This window comes from Oncorhynchus mykiss, chromosome 9, assembly GCF_013265735.2.
Source record: "Oncorhynchus mykiss isolate Arlee chromosome 9, USDA_OmykA_1.1, whole genome shotgun sequence".
Classification (NCBI taxonomy): Eukaryota; Metazoa; Chordata; class Actinopteri; order Salmoniformes; family Salmonidae; genus Oncorhynchus; species Oncorhynchus mykiss.
In genome coordinates, this window is record NC_048573.1 from 27,305,505 (window position 1) to 27,327,408 (window position 21,904).

The 21,904-nt window shown below is 43.7% G+C and overlaps 1 protein-coding gene across 3 annotated transcripts; it reads right to left on the minus strand.

Annotated features, from left to right (window-relative positions):
- Positions 1 to 342: 342 nt before the first annotated feature.
- LOC110531850 (mitogen-activated protein kinase kinase kinase kinase 2) lies at positions 343 to 21,902 on the minus strand. 3 transcript variants are annotated; one of them, XM_021615308.2, is made up of 32 exons: positions 21,484 to 21,902; positions 18,251 to 18,308; positions 16,282 to 16,372; positions 15,355 to 15,419; positions 15,197 to 15,252; positions 11,873 to 11,920; positions 11,664 to 11,706; positions 11,405 to 11,477; positions 11,005 to 11,136; positions 10,448 to 10,510; positions 10,155 to 10,236; positions 9,730 to 9,840; positions 9,519 to 9,597; positions 8,315 to 8,373; positions 8,084 to 8,136; positions 7,714 to 7,752; positions 7,026 to 7,059; positions 6,722 to 6,878; positions 4,748 to 4,923; positions 4,150 to 4,191; positions 3,787 to 3,871; positions 3,615 to 3,694; positions 3,464 to 3,524; positions 3,077 to 3,200; positions 2,876 to 2,934; positions 2,672 to 2,775; positions 2,360 to 2,543; positions 2,166 to 2,246; positions 1,981 to 2,067; positions 1,747 to 1,817; positions 1,570 to 1,625; positions 343 to 1,450 (listed from the first exon to the last, which is right to left on the minus strand). In XM_021615308.2, exons 1-32 carry the CDS (start codon positions 21,577 to 21,579, stop codon positions 1,363 to 1,365), a joined length of 2,637 nt encoding a protein of 878 aa, XP_021470983.1. In that variant the 5' UTR covers positions 21,580 to 21,902; the 3' UTR covers positions 343 to 1,362. The 3 variants fall into 3 exon arrangements, with proteins under 3 accessions (XP_021470983.1, XP_021470981.1, XP_036843616.1); XM_021615306.2 differs by having other exon boundaries at positions 2,876 to 2,937; XM_036987721.1 differs by lacking the exon at positions 4,150 to 4,191 and having other exon boundaries at positions 2,876 to 2,937.
- Positions 21,903 to 21,904: the final 2 nt, after the last annotated feature.

A 21,904-nucleotide genomic window follows, 5' to 3' on the forward strand; every position in this document is an offset into this window, starting at 1 on the left:
TCATAACACTGTTGTAAATAGTCTTGTATAGGAACGTCTTATTACAAGTGGATAAAAAGGATGACAATTTTTATCAACTAATTGTACAAAGAGCCCTATAATGAAATTTATACTAATACTAATTAGCATGCCAATCTATTTTGGCACTTGTCACACACATTCTTGAGGCTTGCTAAACTGGACTAACTTCATAGGTAATGTTGTCTAATGTCTTTAGAGAAACACATTCATCTTTTATCTTTGCATCAGTCGACTCACATTTTTTAAAATCTTTTTATTTTATCATTGGGAATTCAATGTTTTGGCATAAGTTCAACAAGTATACATAAAAACTCTCAAATCCATATTTTCACTTTTTTTTATTAAAAGAAACAATTAAATAGCAACATGTATTCTCCTTCAAGTGTCTTTCAGGGATGACGAGTGTTACATTGGGCCCAGTCCCTCCCATGCACAACCAAACAAAAGCAAACCAGTATCATTAAACACAACGTAGTCTTACTTTGTGGCAAACACACATGTCTGGTTTGAGACTAAACACAACAAAACAATATTGGAATTCATCATACAATTCAACTCCATTAGGGCTGGTTTCCCAAGATGCAGATTAAGCCCAATCCTGTCCTAAAAAGCATGCTCAACAGAGATCTCTATTGAAAACACTTTAAATCCAGGAAAAGTCTTAATCTGAGCACTTTTAAACTGTATTAGCACTCTGATTTTAGGTGACATATTTTCAAGCGTATGAGGTGAAAACTGTTCATGTTGACATCTGGGAGCGGTGCCACCTATGCCATTACAAGTAGTGAACAGAGCATGGTGGTCTAGTGGTATATTCCGTTCACCGATGTAGTTGGTTTCCACTTCACAATGTTGTATCGGGAGACAGTGCAGACTTCGGTCATCAGTTAGTGTATTTCCAATGGCATACCAGTAAGAAAACACAATGGGGTTGGAACCAGGTTAAAAGTAGTGTGTGCGTATTCAAGGGGTTAGGGGTCATGACTGGGGGGGGGCTCTCTCTAACAAGTCTTTTTCAACAAGTTCTTCCTTGAACACACAACAGCTCAGTTTTCTCTCTGTGGCTAATTGTGTGAGAGTCTCATATGGTCTGTCTGTTCCCAGTATGCAGGTAGAGGGGGTTACATCAGTTTGAGACGAGTCTACACTGAGGGGGCTCGTTCGAGTTTATTAGGTGCCAGGGGGCTCGTTCGAGTTTATTAGGTGCCAGGGAAGAGCTAGTGGCCTGTAGTGCCTCCTTTCTTCACACAATAAAAATTGCCCATCTCTGGGACACACGCTCCTTCACTTCTTCCTTTAATATAGCTTTCTCTCCTTTCCTTCCTTTTTCTCTGTCTAATCTTAGTAGCTGCTTTCATGGCCAGTCAGGATATAGAGGTTGCTCATTGCTGATGGGTCCTCTGTGGGGGTACTCTGAAGGACAATATCCCTATGGAAATGACAAAAGACAGCGTGATTGGTTTTTCTCAAAATAACCTTTTGACCCCTTATGGGATCACACATAATGTGGTTTTCAAGATAACAGGCCAGCTAGAGTTTGGAGCATACCTGTTCGTCCCCAAGACCCGGAATACTCTGCTTTCGTCTGTAATCTCCTGCGTGACCTAAGATGAGTGTAAATGTATTTCACTGTTTCAGAGAGATAAAATACTTACAATGCAGATCAAGCATTTTTGGTTTGAATGAGCGCACAAGCGCATGGTGGAGAGAAGGCATCATAATCACCTCATTTGTGTGAAGACTCCTCCCTTTAAGACCATGCTTCCAGAAAGCCAGAACACTGTCCTGTAAACAAACTAGCCACACAACAGTAATGTCACAAAGGAATCTCCCACACATACAGTACGTAGTGTGTTAGCTGTAGCTACAGTACCTCCCCCCTGTAGCTATGATTTGGTGACGAATTGAGGACATTCTATGCAGTAAAGAATGATAATTGGGATTGAATGACGTTTTTACTTAGTGTTTCAATGGGGAAGTCAAAGACCAGTTCAAAAGCCAGCTCCTTGGAAGGAAGCCCTTGCAGGGTGACAATCTTCACAGTCTCTGTAAAAAATACCATTAGTATTGTACATTAAAGGGTAGGTAGTGATAATGATATTCCAGGGAGATAATATATTCCAACCGAGCTCCAATAGACTTACTCTCCAGTGCAATGAGAACCGTGTCTCTGTCCAGCTGTGTCGCCTGCACGGCTCCCGGTCCGGCTCCGACAGGCATACTCTCTGCACACGCACAAGACAGAAAGAGAGAAATAGAGAGAAAGAAAGATAATTATACAATTCCTCTACACAATGTTATATGGTTGAAATCCTGGCATCTAACATCTCTGTGCCACCTGGTGAAGAGTTTGGTGTGCCGTTCAACTCTACGATATCAAACTTCAGTTGCTGGTTGGTTGGCGGTTTCCCTTTCTCTGCAGTGCAGTCTCTCACACCAACACACAACTGTGGAAACTCATCTGTCACTAACACCAGTAGCTCAAAGATAGGGAGCGGATCTGGTAGACGTATGTCTATATGCTGAGAGAAGGAGAGGGAAGAAGAGAGCATAGGAGGATACATTTTACAAGTCTAACAGACACGGTTCATTGAAATCAATTGTAAGTAATCATTTTAATAGCACAATATGGAGTTATGTCAATACACACCTTGAGCTGCATAAATTTCTGCATGGGGTCATACCACAAGAGTAGAACTAGACCTGACGGCACAGCCCCACACAGGAACGTGCTGTCTGTGTATGGGTTCCTTGCTGCAGCAGAGAGAGAGGGAGGGACAAAGAGCAACTGAAAACACTTTGGGTCAATTTCATAAACTTTCTTGAACATATTGCAACGTCAAATTACACTTACCCACACTGCATCTTCGACAGCTTTTAGTGTCTGGTATCTTCACAGTTACAGCATATTTCCTGCTGATGGACAAACATTTGAAAACATTTGAAATTAGGAGATGCACATAAATTGAAGGCAAACTTAACCCGATAACATTAATACTCACTCACTCACTCACTCACTCACTCACTCACTCACTCACTCACTCACTCACTCTACCTGGGGTTGATCCTCTCAGTGAGGCGGTTGGTACTGAGGGACAGGTGACTCTGTTTCTGCTGCTTGTGACCTCTCTGTTCAAACAGAGACATCAGACTGTGGGAGTACAGCTGGGACGACTTCCCTGAAGATGGGGGTGGAGAGGGAAGGAATGGTAAGAAACCAGTGTTCCAATTTAGCAGTTCTTTTTCGAGCTTGCCTGGTACAATGGAACCAATGGAGTGCAAACCCCACCCACCTGGCAGTCAAAGTAGGCTCAAGCAAACACTCAAATACTATTTGAACCCAGATCTGGTTTGGAGCAGTGTAGTTGATGGTGTAGGATCCTATGACCAATCGGATAGGTGTGTGATTGGCCGAACGAAAAATGGGGATTGATTGTCCTACCTGATATGGACATCAAAACGTTGTTCATGACATACAGCCAGGCACATCTCTGCGGGAGCAACTGTGGGGGAAGAGAGAGGTATTAGTGGCACGCTCAGGAATTCAACACGACCTCACCCTTTACCCTATTCATAAACGTCTGTGCCACTACCTTCTCCAGAGTGTCCTCGTGGAGCTCGTTGAGGTTGAGAGTATATACACCCTCCTCTGCACCCAGAATAAGGTACTGATCTGAGGAAGAGACAAGACCATGTCTTGGTTCATATTCTAGGTCGTATGTTAGAACCTCGTTTGAACCTCTTCAACCCTTTCTGCAAACCTACCTCTGGTTTTCGGGAGGATCCAGGTCACAGCGCAGTGGATCTTCAGAGGACAACCATTGAAGACTTTGGAGAAACAGGCACCCATCTATTACACCAAAACAACATACTGTGTGTTTTAATGTCGTGTTGACTAATTCCGACATTACGGTAAAATAGGCATGGTTAGAATACTGAAATGTGTCCACTGTCCATCTACACAGAAGCAATGTTGCAGTGAGCATTCCACCAGGCGTTCGTTAGACCGACAGCCATTAGCTAGGTCTGTGTGTAAGCATGGGTTGTTAGTTGTCGGCGCAGCAGTGTCATTGGTCATGTCCCTGTACCGTAGGGGCACATGCTGTTAGACTCGACCTCTGCACTTACATGGACTTGAGGGGTAGGAGGGAGTCCATGACAATCAGCTCTCTAGAAGTTAAAAGGGTTACACACAACAACAACAACAAAAAAGAGGGGTAACTGTGTCGTTCAAATGATAATGTTGTTTAAATGAATGGAGCAAAAACAGCAATGTCATGGGATCTGGCTGCTGTTTGGTTGACTATTCTGAATTCTCTCCTCCTATATTAATGTTACAAAAGGATTGTTTATTAAAAGGAGATAAAACTGGATGTTTTGAAAGAGGCTATTAGGTTAACAAGCCACACACTTTTTGGTTAACAATCCACACACTTGCTGGTTAACAAACCACACACTTTTTTTTTGGTTAACAAACCACACACTTTTTGTCACTCCGTCCCAGGGTTGGATTGAATGGCACTTTTCAACTATTGCATTGAAATTTCACTTCATCCCAAAGTGTCAGAATTTACATTGGATTTAACCCCAACCATGCTATATACTGACAGCCTCGAATCCATACCATTTCTTGAAGCCAACTATCGGCATCAGCACATACAGTATGGATATGAAACTAATGTACTCATATGTAGTGGGCCAACATTTTCCTGTGTTGTACACTCACAGAGTCCTCGGTCTTTCTCCTCAGTGTGCTCCACTCTGGAGAGAGAGAGGTTTCCCTGCTCGGAGAGGCCACTCCCCCTGTCTTCTTCTCCGCCTGCACGGCGCTCCCCTCAGAAACACTGGGGTCACTGCACCACTGTCTGCTGATGTCCTGGGTAGCAGAGCACCTGGCCAAGACTAGAGAACCACACGAGAGGAGGAGAGATGGGAGAACCCATTTGTCATGTTGAGACATGTTGTCAATCTTAGCATGAATGAGAAAAGCTACAATGATTCGGATTACAACACACAGAAGATATACTGTATAATGGAACGTATTACGATTGCATTAGAATACACTGATCACTAGTCAACATACACTGCTCAAAAAAATAAAGGGAACACTAAAATAACACATCCTAGATCTGAATGAATGAAATATTCTTATTAAATACTTTTTTCTTTACATAGTTGAATGTGCTGACAACAAAATCACACAAAAATTATCAATGGAAATCAAATGTATCAACCCATGGAGGTCTGGATTTGGAGTCACACTCAAAATTAAAGTGGAAAACCATACTACAGGCTGATCCAACTTTGATGTAATGTCTTTAAAACAGGTCAAAATGAGGCTCAGTAGTGTGTGTGGCCTCCACGTGCCTGTATGACCTCCCTACAACGCCTGGGCATGCTCCTGATGAGGTGGCGGATGGTCTCCTGAGGGATCTTCTCCCAGACCTGGACTAAAGCAAGACATGATGTCCCAGATGTGCTCAATTGGATTCAGGTCTGGGGAACGGGCGGGCCAGTCCATAGCATCAATGCCTTCCTCTTGCAGGAACTGCTGACAACCTTCAGCCACATGAGGTCTAGCATTGTCTTGCATTAGGAGGAACCCAGGGCCAACCGCACCAGCATATGGTCTCACAAGGGGTCTGAGGATCTCATCTCGGTACCTAATGGCAGTCAGGCTACCTCTGGCGAGCACATGGAGGGCTGTGCGGCCCCCCAAAGAAATGCCACCCCACACCATGACTGACCCACCGCCAAACCGGTCATGCTGGAGGATGTTGCAGGCAGTAGAACGTTCTCCACGGCGTCTCCAGACTCTGTCACGTCTGTCACATGTGCTCAGTGTGAACCTGCTTTCATCTGTGAAGAGCACAGGGCGCCAGTGGCGAATTTGCCAATCTTGGTGTTTTCTGGAAAATGCCAAACGTCCTGCACGGTGTTGGGCTGTAAGCACAACCCCCACCTGTGGACGTCGGGCACTCATACCACCCTCATGGAGTCTGTTTCTGACCGTTTGAGCAGACACATGCACATTTGTGGCCTGCTGGAGGTAATTTTGCAGGGCTCTGGCAGTGCTCCTCCTGCTCCTTCTTGCACAAAGGCGGAGGTAGCGGTCCTGCTGCTGGGTTGTTGCCCTCCTATGGCCTCCTCCACGTCTCTTGATGTACTGACCTGTCTCCTGGTAGCGCCTCCATGCTCTGGACACTACGCTGACAGACACAGCAAACCTTCTTGCCACAGCTCGCATTGATGTGCCATCCTGGATGAGCTGCACTACCTGAGCCACTTGTGTGGGTTGTAGACTCCGTCTCATGCTACCACTAGAGTGACAGTACCGCCAGCATTCAAAAGTGACCAAAACATCAGCCAGAAAGCATAGGAACTGAGAAGTGGTCTGTGGTTATCACCTGCAGAACCACTCCTTTATTGGGGGTGTCTTGCTAATTGCCTATAATTTCCACCTGTTGTCTATTCCATTTGCACAACAGCATGTGAAATTTATTGTCAATCAGTGTTGCTTCCTAAGTGGACAGTTTGATTTCACAGAAGTGTGATTGACTTGGAGTTACATTGTGTTGCTTAAGTGTTCCCTTTATTTTTTTGAGCAGTGTATAATCTCGGGACCCAGAACCAAATCAGTTGTCATGACAGATTGACATATAACCTGGAAACATTTACTCTGTGTGTGGAAGTTCAGTACCTGACATGGAGTTGTTGGGTGTGGAGTCGGGCCCCAGGGTGGAGCTGGGGCGGAGGGTGAGGTCCTTGTCCTCCAGGGTGGGACAGAAGGAGCCGATGGCAGGCAGGGAGGCTGTGGAAGGGCTGAACAACCCACTCTTCCTCCCACCTTTACCCCCCTACGCAACCAAAGACAATAGACAAAACACCATCATATAATGCAATAGGAAATAGCTGAAAGGTCAAAAGGATTGTCTTCATGTATTGCATTACACTATTTCAGAAGGAACTCTTTGTTTTCTTGGGGTTGTGTTATTGGCACTTACGTCAGTAGATGGCACTCTTTTGATGGTTAAGCTCCTGAAATAGTCAATGGTAATATTGTTACTGAAGCACTCTGTGGTAAATCAGATTTGCTTTCCATGTGGGATACTTGCTGTCACAGTCAATAAACTGACATGGGCTCAATTGTGTTGGATCTTAATAGGACAAGATTTGGAGCAGGGCAGGTTCAATGAATTGTAAAAACACAACTTGTCTATCACACTCGATCAACTTCAAATCCAAGATGGCAGCATGTCAAGTCGTTTGTCTGTGACTAGTACATTTTAACCTACTAATAACCTATTTATTTATGGTTGCGTAACTTCGTTATTACTTGTAGTTTTTCATGTTGTCTGTCTGTAATTGTTTTGTAATGACTTGGTGCTGTCTATCTTGGCCAGGGCGCTCTTGAAAAAGAGATTTTCATCTCAATGAGCCCTTCCTGGTTAAATAAAGGTTAAATAATTATTTTTTTAATTTAATTTAAAATATGCATACCAAACACTAATAATCAGTGGTCAAATATTCTATACTTCTTTACCAGATAATGTCAAGTTAACATGAAAAGCTAATCATTTAAATGTAAATAAACAAACTTTCATTGCTTCCTTGATAAAAGTTGCCACAGGGTAGAATAGTGTTGAATAGTGTTTGTACAATGGAGGGGGTGGGGGGGGTCTGCAGGCCTACCTCAGCTGCAGAGCTTCCTCCACACATTCTAACAGGCTCCTGAAATAGGAAGACAAGATGCTAATGTCTCTATGGAGCCACTTGTTCTGTGTACATGATGTGACAGAGCACTGCCTGTTCTGTGACAATAGGAGCGTTGCAGCCAGTGTTCTCTCTCAATGAGGAAGCAAACTTTTCCTTTTACTGCAAATATGAGTCTATTAATAATGCATCGGGAGTTTTTTCAATGTTTTTCCCTCTCTAGCGGGGATGTCACATCCATGGCCACACAAACACCGATAGTAGATTTGGGATAATGCTCTGAAATACTATGTCTTTGATGTAATGCTACTAGATTTGAGAAAATTGGTGAGGAAGAGGAGCATCTTACGGTGATTCAGTTTCATCTTCTGAGAGGTCCCAATCGTCTTCATACGAGCTTTGCTGAAATATGACAAAAAAAAACATCAACAACATACACATTCATAGTATCCCTATTAATAACATCTTAAAACTATGCCATACAAGAACTCATACATCTCGTAATCACACTTCCCCAAATAGCCATTCTATGTTGAATTGACCTCTAACATGTCAAACACAGGAAATAAATGTCACTCACCATATCAGGATAAGGCTCTGTGACTTTCCTCAACGGGGGCCCAAACTTCATTTGGTCAACTAAGGCAAGCACAGCTTAGTTAACCATGAGGAAAAGTTACAATTAAATACAAAGTATGTACTTATAATTACTAACTGCTGATACAAAACATGTTTTATGTGATTCATTTTACTATCATTTATTATCACTTGCTATATATTCCAATCGATTGGTAAACTACTTTCTTGCTCAGGGGCACACTCTCACAGGCTATATCACACATCACAACCTCAATCATGTGTTGCAAGTACTACCATTGGCTTCAGGCAACTCACCGCACTGCTCACCCCAGAAAACCTATTGTGATGCCCATTCACAATGACTCACCACACCCCTTTCCACGAACATGCCCGAGAACCTATTGTATTTGCATAAGAGACGAGTCACAACACCCCTCCCCACTCCCACCATCTTTGTTGACATGCTTGTCTATATATACGCTTTTTGTCCCAGGCTGCTGTAGAGCGGCCGCATTGTCCACCATCACCGCACCCTGTGTATGCTGTAATCCCACTGATAGGAGACATAACAATAGTTCCTCAGTCATCCCTCCTCGCCTCCCCCACCTCCTCGCCTCCCCCACCTCCTCCTCACACGTGGGACGCCAGGCACGTCAGAGTCATGGCAGAAAGGGGACATGGCATGTGCGTGTGCGGACAGTGCCACCTCTATGCGTCCCTCTGTGTTGGGTGACCGTGTGACTTGGTGACTTCATCTCCCCCTTCAAGTCTCAATGGGCGTCTTGTAACAGGAGTCAGGACCCCAAGAGTCGTGTGTTGCGTGCTGCTCTGCTCTCCTACCTCGTCCCCAATTCCATACATTAAGCTAGCGAGGGTGATGTTGACCTCAACTCTCCAAGTACGCGCGATACACAAGGATAGACGCACGCACGCACGCACGCGCACGCACGCACGCACACACACACACACACACACACACACACCCTCTCTAACTATAGATGAGTGTCCACTTGAATTATCGTGGACGGATGTACAGTCAAAGCCCATGTACAGTGTTCAGGGAAGAAGACCCTCATTGATGTTGATTTTGATGGTTTTGCAAATAGAACTTCGATAACCCTTTTCACAAATTGTAGTGATGATGTCATGCGTGGGCTGATGATGATGCTTCAGTGTCATAATTGTGTAGGGATTTGAAGACTCACACTGCTGTTCAGACAGAGTCCTCTCCACGGGCAGGTGTTTTCCTGCAGACTGGATCTTATCAGGAGCAGCTTCTACATTCTGCAGACAAACACGCACACGCACACACACACACACACATAATAAATCACACTAGGAACAAGCAATGTTCCTGAGAGTTCTGGGTGATGGCCATGCATGTGCGTCTGTCTGTCTATTGTCACCTATCCTCACCTCCATGTCGTTATCATCCATGCCGTGTGTGGAGTGGAGGTCCGGGTTGTTGGCCATGTCCAGCAGCTCAATGATCAGGTTACGAGTCAGTAGCTGGGTCACAAACGGATGCTGGGGATACGACAACAGATTTTTAAATATTTTTTATGTAAAAGCTCTACATCAATAAATAACTTCATCATTTCCTTGATCTCTCACAGCTCCCGAGGCCCTGTTAGGGGTCCCTATTAGCTATAGACATGAATACAGGATCGCTATGCTTTTAGCACCTCAGTCAGAGGCTCTAGTCCAGAGGCTCTGTCTATAATGACGGTGAATGTTGATCGCCATCCAGGGGCTTTTCATTAATGTTTCCTCCGCTGGTTTATAGAGAGAGAGAGAGAGAGGGGAAAGCAACGTGCTCTCAGCGGTGTACCGAAGTGTACCTGCAGTAAAGTCTCGGACGACGGTCTCTTCCTGGGGTTCTTAATGAGGGACATCTTCACAAAGCTCTGGAACCCCGCAGACCTGCAGAGAGAGGAGGGAGGGAGGGAGATGAGCAACAACAAAAAAATGCATATAACCATGTTGAGAAATATGGAGAATATCAATGCTGCATTCAAAGAACAGTCTCGTGTCAGGAGGATGCTTTCGGAGAAGAGGTATTTCACATACAGTATGATGCATGGTGAGGTGGCTGAATTGTTCAGGGAATGTGGTGTGCTCATGTCCATCTCACCACTTGGTCTTGTCCTTGAGCCTGGGTGGCTGGAAGCTGCTTTTCGACATTAACATCAAGGCTCTGGAACATAGTTTTAATAGTTTGAAACGTTAACACGGTGGAAAGCCTAGCCTTCTTCATAGATCTGTTTATTGTGTGCCTTGGCCAGCTCCTTTGTCCTTCGCTGACATGTCTGCCATAACGACAGACACTCCAGAGGCGGTTTCCAAAAGCACAAACAGATCTGCTCCCAGGCTTGAGATTTTTGTTGTTGTCGTCACCTACAAAGCTATGATACCATATTGGATTCAGAGGTATGTGGATAGCCCGCGAAATGCAACACAGCACAAATATATATATCCATCATCATTTATTTTTCAGTGGAATTATTGTGGATTTAGAGGAGTGAATGAAAAGGGGATGGAAACGATTTATTGTTGATGTTAAAGTCTAGAGGGGACTGGTACGGAATCTGCCTGTCTCTGTCTGTGTCTGGATCTCTGCCTTTCTGTGCCTGGATCTCTGCCTCCGTCTCAGTTTGTGTCTGTAACTCTGTCCTTTGTCTCAGAGCTCACCTCATAGGGTGGAGGTCAAACATGGGCGGCTGGAGCTCTGCCAGCTCGATGGCCGTGATGCCCACCGCCCAGATGTCACACAGATGGTTGTACCCGCCCTTTTTCTCCACTGCTGCCACCTCCGGTGCCATCCTGGCATGGGTACATAAACACCAGTCAGGTGAAATGGGAGATTGGGGGTTATGAATTATGATGTGGTTATAATGCATTATAGGACTTGTCATAAGGACATACGACCACCTTATAAAGTGTCTCATAGCCATCCTGAAAGAACATATCCAAAGAAGGAAACGTATGACTACTGTAAGACGTATCAGTGTCAGCATAAATAAGCACTGAAGTATATCGTTTTCAATGAGTCATAACGTTGAAGGTCGTGGTTTGAGCCCAGTTATCTTACCAGTAGGGAGTTCCTATAAAAGACTTCCTCTTGGCTACAGAAGCACTGATCTCTGCAGCAACTCCAAAATCGGCTGCATGGAAACAGAGATGACAGTTTGGTGGCAGGGGGAGACAGAATGCAGGATCCAATATGTCTTGTGAGTGGTTTATTTTTACCACGCTAGTTAACCTCAAAGTTATCGCAGACAATGTATATGAGTGAGTGAGGGAGTGAGTGAGTGAGTGTGATTGATGGTATAGAATAGATGTTCACTGACCCAGTTTGACATCTCCTCGTTCTGTGATAAGGATATTTGCTCCCTATAGACAGATGGACAGACACACACACACACACACACACACACACACACACACACACACACACACACACACACACACACACACACACACACAAAGATATGAGCTCACAAAGATTCCGATCCGAGCCATTCACTGACAATAACATACCGGTATGTCAAAATGATACCTTTATGTCTCTATGCATTTTGCTTGTTTCGTGCAGGTGGTACAAGCCCTGTTGAAAAACAAAAACACAGAAACAGTTTGACAAATCTCTCAATCTCATCCTCAGTTCACCACACAAGCCCATAGAGCCAGACACAACACAACAGTGTGCAACAAACACAAAGTGTTGACACGAATAAGGGAGGTAATGTTATGTTGCTGTGCTGTGTGTATGGTGTCACGAAACATGCTGCATTGCTTTCCTGTGGTTAGAAACACATGATTATACCAGTGGCGTGTATTGAAGGATTCCAAAGAGAAGCCAGCCTTCCCCAAAGAATAGACAAAGAAAGATACAAATATATTTTTTTTTCTTCTCTCTCTGTTTCATCCTTTTTCTTCAATTCGCAGGAGGTTGAATGTATCTCACTGGAGAAAACAACAGAGCGAGCGAAACAGCGCCCCTCTGTCTCTGGATCTGTAAACCGTCTGATACCGTCTGGTCAAAAAGAGTATGACATTGATGCCGCTCGTCGCATTGAATGTAAGGGAAGCCAGCGAGGATTCAGTTCAGCATTGAGCTCAACTGAGAGAGCTCAACTGTGAATGGTCCTGGAGCACCAAAAACAAAGTGTCAAGTTAAATAAAGATTAAAAATGTTTTTATAAATTAAATTAAAAGAGTCCAGTGGATTTTGCTTCACACAACTCACAAGCCAAGCGTCATTTACAGACACAACTTAAATTGTTGCATCCCGTAGTGTTGTTGTCCTCTGGTGGCTAGCTAAAATCATCCCTTTCCTAAATTAATGATGGACTAGCCAATGATTAATCCAGAGATTCTGATCCAACCATAAATTCATATTGTGCCCCTGGCCTGAGAGGATGGAAGTTCAATATGTAGCTAGATGCAGTAGGCTAATGTTAACTAGCTGGTCTGGCGCATCGTTGTCCATGAAAAGAAGTCAGGGTAGCGATCAAGCATTTTAGCCAGGTAGCCTAGGACAACAACATTTTTTAAAGTGTGTACTGTATGACAGAGTCATGAAAGAAAGGAGGATGACATTGGCATTTCTGGGCGAGTCAACATGTTTTTGTCTACTTGCAAGCTCGCGCATACACACACACAGAAATCAGAACCATCGACAACCACATCCTATTTAGTTTACGTTGATTGGACTAAATTGTTTTTTGGTATCTTTTAGTTGTAATTACTAGACTAAGCATAGGTGATTTGATGATGTCGAAGTTGAAATGGTGCTGGAAAAGTGGAGGCAGCTCCTGTTTTCTTTGTAACTTGCGGTAACACTCTCTGGTTCTAAATGAAGAGTTGTTTAGTGGTCAGAAAATGTTGGAAACATTAACTTGCTTGACCATGCAGTAGTAGGTCATGTACAGTGCCTTGCGAAAGTATTCGGCCCCCTTGAACTTTGTGACCTTTTGCCACATTTCAGGCTTCAAACATTAAGATATAAAACTGTATTTTTTTGTGAAGAATCAACAACAAGTGGGACACAATCATGAAGTGGAACAACATTTATTGGATATTTCAAACTTTTTTAACAAATCAAAAACTGAAAAATTGGGCGTGCAAAATTATTCAGCCCCTTTACTTTCAGTGCAGCAAACTCTCTCCAGAAGTTCAGTGAGGTTCTCTGAATGATCCAATGTTGACCTAAATGACTAATGATGATAAATACAATCCACCTGTGTGTAATCAAGTCTCCGTATAAATGCACCTGCACTGTGATAGTCTCAGAGGTCCGTTAAAAGCGCAGAGAGCATCATGAAGAACAAGGAACACACCAGGCAGGTCCGAGATACTGTTGTGAAGAAGTTTAAAGCCGGATTTGGATACAAAAAGATTTCCCAAGCTTTAAACATCCCAAGGAGCACTGTGCAAGCGATAATATTGAAATGGAAGGAGTATCAGACCACTGCAAATCTACCAAGACCTGGCCGTCCCTCTAAACTTTCAGCTCATGCAAGGAGAAGACTGATCAGGGATGCAGCCAAGAGGCCCATGATCACTCTGGATGAACTGCAGAGATCTACAGCTGAGGTGGGAGACTCTGTCCATAGGACAACAATCAGTCGTATATTGCACAAATCTGGCCTTTATGGAAGAGTGGCAAGAAGAAAGCCATTTCTTAAAGATATCCATAAAAAGTGTCGTTTAAAGTTTGCCACAAGCCACCTGGGAGACACACCAAACATGTGGAAGAAGGTGCTCTGGTCAGATGAAACCAAAATTGAACTTTTTGGCAACAATGCAAAACGTTATGTTTGGCGTAAAAGCAACACAGCTGAACACACCATCCCCACTGTCAAACATGGTGGTGGCAGCATCATGGTTTGGGCCTGCTTTTCTTCAGCAGGGACAGGGAAGATGGTTAAAATTGATGGGAAGATGGATGGAGCCAAATACAGGACCATTCTGGAAGAAAACCTGATGGAGTCTGCAAAAGACCTGAGACTGGGACGGAGATTTGTCTTCCAACAAGACAATGATCCAAAACATAAAGCAAAATCTACAATGGAATGGTTCAAAAATAAACATATCCAGGTGTTAGAATGGCCAAGTCAAAGACCAGACCTGAATCCAATCGAGAATCTGTGGAAAGAACTGAAAACTGCTGTTCACAAATGCTCTCCATCCAACCTCACTGAGCTCGAGCTGTTTTGCAAGGAGGAATGGGAAAAAATGTCAGTCTCTCGATGTGCAAAACTGATAGAGACATACCCCAAGCGACTTACAGCTGTAATCGCAGCAAAAGGTGGCGCTACAAAGTATTAACTTAAGGGGGCTGAATAATTTTGCACGCCCAATTTTTCAGTTTTCGATTTGTTAAAAAAGTTTGAAATATCCAATAAATGTCGTTCCACCTCATGATTGTGTCCCACTTGTTGTTGATTCTTCACAAAAAAATACAGTTTTATATCTTTATGTTTGAAGCCTGAAATGTGGCAAAAGGTCGCAAAGTTCAAGGGGGCCGAATACTTTCGCAAGGCACTGTAACTGTTTGTTTGTGGACTTCACCGGACAGATGTTGCTCTCTGGTTTAATGATGAAACCAAGGTGTGGTTGAATTTATTCTGCCACTGTGTCTTCTTATTGTCTCGGCCTTTATATCACGGTAAAAAGGGATATGAACCACCAGCTTATAGAACAAACAACGCAATTATCACAACACATAGGTTGTAATATGTATTTTTTGTTGTTGTCCTGGCTTGGCTTCCGCAGTGATTCTATCCACACACTGCTACTGGATTATACTGTGACCGTCTGTCCCAGTTAGGAAAGTGACAGAGCTCATCACGTATAGTACATCCCTGGGCTGACTAACCTGGAGGGTTTCTCTGCAGATGTAGGCTATCTGCTTCTCCTTTAAGGGCCCAGTCACTGTGGAAATACCAGTAGAGACCTTAGATTAATGGCCACACAAGAGAGGAAGGAAAATACATGGCTATAAGGTAAGGTCAGTTCAGTTGTAGCAATACATACCGTGGTAAATGTCTTGTAACGACCCCCCTCCACAGTACTCCATACATATCCACAATTTAGTGTTTCTGCAAAAAAATGGGAGATACACACTTTGATTACCAGTCGGGAATGCATTTTTGTTGACTTTCCAGACAACAAAAAAATTATAATATGGATTTTTGTAAAAATTACTATGAACTTCGTTGGAGAGGAGAACTGAGTAGGGACTGTTTTGCCATCCAAACAAATCGCAATGTTATCTGACCTTGAAATGTTACAGAGTTAACATTCAGACGTTCCAAAAGGACTAAGATAAAAAGGTAAAAACCTTCAGCAAAATAATTTGAGACTTAGCAACAGTGTGGGTGTATGCACGCACACACGCACGCACGCATGCACGCACACACACACACACACACACACACACACACACACGCATACGTTTAATTCTGTGTGTATGCATGCGCTTGTTAGTGACCGTATTCTATCAACAACCGGGCTTTTTGTGTGTATAACGTTCATTTTGAGAGCCACAATTTCTGTAGTGTGGGAGAGAATGCTGCATTCTAAGTCCTAGAAGTGGGCGTTTGAGGTAAGAGCGTTCCCGAGTGGCACAATGAGTGAGTAGCGCAGCGGTCTAAGGCACTGATTCGCAGTGCTAGGAGGCGCCACTACAGACCCTGGTTCGATTACGGGCGATATCACAACCGGCCGTGATCTGGAGTCCCATAGGGCGGCGCACAATTGGCCCAGTGTCGTCCGGGTTAGGGGAGGGTTTGGCCGGGGTAGGCCGTCATTGTAAAATAAGAATTTGTTCTAAACTGACTTGCCTAGTTAAATAAAAAGAGTGGAATTCAACACATCCAAGAACACTCACAATCCAAGGAATTCCACAGATGGACGTGGAACTCTCATGAAGTGTAAAATTAGACAAGCCTAAACATGTACCTGTGATAGCTGCCGAAATAGGCCACAATGTTCTTGTGCTTGCATTCCTTCATCATAGTGATCTCCTGCTGGATGGATGTGATGTCATCACCTGAACAGGGAGCATGCAGGTCACATGACCAAACTAAGACACAGATATACAGTGAGGGGAAAAAGTATTTGATCCCCTGCTGATTTTGTACGTTTGCCCACGGACAAAGAAATGATCAGTCTATAATTTTAATGGTAGGTTTATTTGAACAGTGAGAGACAGAATAACAACAACAAAAATCCAGAAAAACGCATGTAAGAAATGTTAGAAATTGATTTGCATTTTAATGAGGGAAATAAGTATTTGACCCCCTCTCAATCAGAAAGATTTCTGGCTCCCAGGTGTCTTTTATACAGGTAACGAGCTGAGATTAGGAGCACACTCTTAAAGGGAGTGCTCCTAATCTCAGTTTGTTACCTGTATAAAAGACACCTGTCCACAGAAGCAATCAATAAATCAGATTCCAAACTCTCCACCATGACCAAGACCAAAGACCTCTCCAGGGATGTCAGGGACAAGATTGTAGACCTACACAAGGCTGGAATGGGCTACAAGATTATCGCCAAGCAGCTTGGTGAGAAGGTGACAACAGTTGGTGCGATTATTCGCAAATGGAAGAAACACACAAGAACAGTCAATCTCCCTCTGCCTGGGGCTCCATGCAAGATCTCACCTCATGGAGTTGCAATGATCATGAGAACGGTGAGGAATCAGCCCAGAACTACACGGGAGGATCTTGTCAATGATCTCAAGGCAGCTGGGACCATAGTCACCAAGAAATAAATTGGTAACCCACTACGCCGTGAAGGACTGAAATCCTGCAGCGCCCGCAAGGACCCCCTGCTCAAGAAAGCACATATACATGCCCGTCTGAAGTTTGCCAATGAACATCTGAATGATTCAGAGGACAACTGGGTGAAAGTGTTGTGGTCAGATGAGACCAAAATGGAGCTCTTTGGCATCAACTCAACTCGCCGTGTTTGGAGGAGGAGGAATGCTGCCTATGACCCCAAGAACACCATCCCCACCGTAAAACATGGAGGTGGAAACATTATGCTTTGGGGCTGTTTTTCTGTTAAGGGGACAGGACAAATTCACCGCATCAAAAGGGACGATGGACGGGGCCATGTATCGTCAAGTCTTGGATGAGAACCTCCTTCCCTCAGCCAGGGCATTGAAAATTGGTCGTGGATGGGTATTCCAGCATGACAATGACCCAAAACACACGGCCAAGGCAACAAACGAGTGGCTCAAGAAGAAGCACATTAAGGTCCTGGAGTGGCCGAGCCAGTCTCCAGACCTTAATCCCATAGAAAATCAGTGGAGGGAGCTGAAGGTTCGAGTTGCCAAACGTCAGCCTCGAAACCTTAATGACTTGGAGAAGATCTGCAAAGAGGATTGGGACAAAATCCCTCCAGAGATGTGTGCAAACCTGGTGGCCAACTACAAGAAACGTCTGGCATCTGTGATTGCCAACAAGGGTTTTGCCACCAAGTACTAAGTCATGTTTTGCAGAGGGGTCAAATACTTATTACCCTCATTAAAATGCAAATCAATTTCTAACATTTTTGACATGCGTTTTTCTGGATTATTTTGTTGTTATTCTGTCTCTCACTGTTCCAATAAACCTACCATTAAAATTATAGACGGATAATTTCTTTGTCAGTGGGCAAACGTACAAAATCAGCAGGGGATCAAATACTTTTCCCCCTCACTGTAGGCCATTTCCTGACATCTCAACACCAATACTGATACTAGTACTAGAACTACTAGCTACTTCTACTACTAGACTACTGCTGCTAGTAGTAGTAGTTAACTGTGTCACACACACAATAGATTGTCTCCAAAGACTTAAGAATGTACTACACAAAGCATACAGGAAGGCAAAACATGCAAGAAATAACCCATAATACAGGTCTGACAAGACTGGTCACATACCAGGATCCAGTTTGACTATTTTGATGGCTGCCATTGCCGAACTCTTGATGTTGCGAGCCTGAAAGAAAGGGTGAACTGTGAGTGATTAATACTGTGAACTGAATACAGGGAATACAGACTACAGAATGACATGTCCATGGATTAGTCAGCAGTACATAGGCCTACAACACTAGACACCTACATCCGGGAGAGTGAAACACTAAACCATCAGCAAGCAGTTTCCTCGAAGCAATTGCATCAAATTGCTGACAGCTCATCGCAATCGTTCTATTTACAACAGTCAATTAGCTGTTTACAACCATTTCATGTTTCATTTTTCTCTCACAATTTCTAACTCTAAATACAATTTCTTAGTATTGGCAATGGAAAACATAACAGCTAATGCAATTAAATCACAAAATATCTAGATCTATATAGTTATGATAGTCCTATTTGTGAAATTCAAGTGAAAAGCCATTTTTTGGGGGGGCCAAAATGCAATTTTCTCTGTAACTCATTCCTAAATGCATTTTCATCTCAGTTTGGAGATCTGCCACATTCCTCCCATCACTATAGGAAGCCCCGGGCATCCATTCAAAACCCAAACCCCCTAGTCAGCCATCTTGACGATAAAAGAAACAATATTAGACCCTGGTCTGGCCGGGCTGGTCGCATGCTGCCTCTGACCTTCAGCTTCACCTTGTAGAAATGCAACAGCAGGAGACAGAGACAGGGGCTGCTGGGGACACTGTAGTAGTGAGAGGTATTTCCTACACAGTCCCGGGTTGTATCTGAAATGACACCCTATAGTGCACTACTTGTGACCAGGGCCCGCATCAAAAGTGGTGCACTGTATAGGGAATAGTGTGCCACTTCAGACGCAGACCCAGAGCTTTAAGAGTCATGCTCAGTGACATGGTCTATGTCAGGGGCGTAAGAGAGAACAAGGGGAAAAGTCCCTGGCTTTGAATCCAGAGGATGTTGTTTACAATGTCCATCCGACGTTCGTCCGTCATTTCCTCTCGTTTTATCCTTTAAAAACATGGATTGCTCCTATTCTTTCTGACAGGTCAAACGTTGAAGTGACGTCAGGTCGTAAAGGCCCTTAACTCTATGCCCGACAAATATAGAATCAACCAATGGTCTATCAGATTGCCTGTAGACAAAACCTGAAGCTTGGCTACACCGACTTCCTGTTTTTTTTCCTGTTATAACAGAGCACTTCCTGTGACTAAAGTGACAGTAATGTCTCTTTAAGGTTCGCCAAGGGCAGCATGAAATAACAGTGTGTTGTGGGATAGAGTTCACAGACAATGGTAATGAAAATAAAACTTCATCACTTTGATCATAGTTCCAAAAGTAGTTATTTCTCAGGGCTTGAAGATTGAAATTCCACACAATAAAAACAGACGGCTTTTTCCCTGCTTTTCCATACGATCATTCGGAAGTATGTTGCACTAAACTGGCCTCAAGACATTATTGATATTCAGTGAGAGACAGATCCGCACAACTGCAACAACAGCACAAATGGAAATGTGTGTGTGTGTGTGTGTGATGTAACTTGCAATAACAAATGACCAACAGCCCACAGTGTGACAGTGATGACTGGGCATTGCAGTGCTGCTGCTGGTTTGTGAAACATATTTCTGTTCTGTGGGTTTCCCCTACCATTGAACCTCAGGTAATCTCAGTCAGGTCACAGGTCACAAGTTTATAACCATGAATGCACATACTGTACGTATGACTCCTCAACCTGTCTTTGGCATAGTTTCACTAGACTACAAGACAAAAATAACTACTCACTTGTAAAAGCAACCTCCCACTGAGGTCTTTGAGATGAATATCAGGGCTACTTTTGAGGCATGAAATCCATGCTTTCTTGTTTGACAAAGGCTTCATTCTTTATTTACGTAGCTGCAACAGGTCACACACTTGAGAGCAGAACCCTCAGCTGAGTAGCTGAAGAGTTTCCTGGATCTTGTGAACAATGGTCATCTAATGAATGTCCACAGAGTCAGAGAGCCCACGAGGTCACATGGCCAGTGGTTTGACCCCTGACCTCCACGGAGCTCCAGTACGGCTGGAGAAACAGAACAGTGGAGGAGAGGAGGAGAACAGCGAGGTAGTGGGAGGTGATAATAGGCCATTGTCTATGGGACAGTAGCAGTTTCTCCATTCACAGCAGGCAGGCAGGCAGGCATAGCCCGGGCAGTGAAATGGCGCTAAGGCATGGCAGGGGTTGTACAACATTACATAACGTCAAGACTGAGTGAAACAGAGGACATGTCTAGGGGACATTTTGAATTATTCATATTCATAAAGCATTAGCCCAAAAGTTAACAATTGTGCTTGCAGTAAATGTTGCCTGTTGTACCTGTTTTACTTTTGTAGTCTATTGGATACCAAATGTTTCTGGCAGGGGAGGAGAGGCACATAGCAATTTGAGTCTGTTGCTCTTGCAGGATGCATGTATTTTACATTCAGGGTGGGATCACAGGATGTTTTTTTATCCTGCAGCTCACATCACGAAGTCAAAATAGACGAGACTGACTGAAAAAGACCTTATCGATAGTCAAGATACATAAAACATAAATGCTGATAAATGTCGCAGTGCCCTTCAGACTAGATTTCTTATAACATCCCCTGGTCTTAAAAAGATGATCTATGAAGTCAGTTATTCTACCTTCATGAAAAAAAAACAGCACAAAATGAGAGTATATTACAGACAGCTTTATAGTTTTGCTGAGAGAGCTAATAAAAAGTTAGAATGAAATGCCTTGAGCCTTGATAAATGTTCCTGTAGTGGCCTTGGTCGTTATGGATGTTGAACTAATTGACCAGCCCGGATGCTATCCCAGCCTGATTACGAATACTGAACAGCAGAAGATAAACTACCTACCAGTAGTTTATGGACATTAACCATAGGCACTAAAGGCATCATTACGATGAGGGCTCATTGACTATCCCCGCATTATTCTCACATAGCAGTCAGTCACACTTGCAGGGGCGCCCACCCAACCTTTTACCAGTTATTGGTTACCTGCATACACATGATTTGTTGAATGGTCATACGTAAAGTTTAACATAGATTATGTTAAGAGCGTTAACGTATGGTGGCTGTGCTTCTATCCACTTTTGAATGTTTAGAGCCTGTCAACATAAAATTAAATAAAATGTCCCATTGTGGAATACAGGAACGTTGGTTTAACATACGCATACGTGCGAACTGATATTTCCCCCCACTCACGACTCACCTTGAACACATCTCCGTACGTGCCACTCCCAATACGACGAATTAACTCGTAATCATTCAACGGGTCCAAAAACGAGACTCCAATAGTAGTATCCATGCCTGCAGACAGAACTGCGTCTGGTCACTCACGCACGTTGATATCCACTCATGACAACAATACATACAGCGAATCAACAACTGGACGCGCGGTATAGTTGCAGTAATCCCAGGGGTGCTGTCTCGATGAAATACTATTACACCACGACTCTTCTGACCAAGCAAATATAACTGATAGCCTGACAGTATGGGTATTGATTACGTCGCCAGACACCACAGATACCCTTCTTCAGAGTCATTCATGTTACCCGAGGCGAGCCCGCCAGATCATGCAAAGTCAAGTGATCTCAATTCTCAAGTCGACTATAGGCGCATGTCGGAATTTT

Bases quoted from the DNA above. Each gene is read 5' to 3' on its own strand.
- LOC110531850 (XM_021615306.2), bottom strand. From the start codon at position 21,579: ATGGATACTACTATTGGAGTCTCGTTTTTGGACCCGTTGAATGATTAC. The intron at 10,237-10,447 runs GTGAGATGGACA...CTCTCTCTGCAG, and splicing joins CTCAAGGACAAGACCAAGTG to GTCTGCGGGGTTCCAGAGCT. The intron at 7,753-8,083 runs GTAAGATGCTCC...TTCCTATTTCAG, and splicing joins GAAGATGAAACTGAATCACC to GAGCCTGTTAGAATGTGTGG.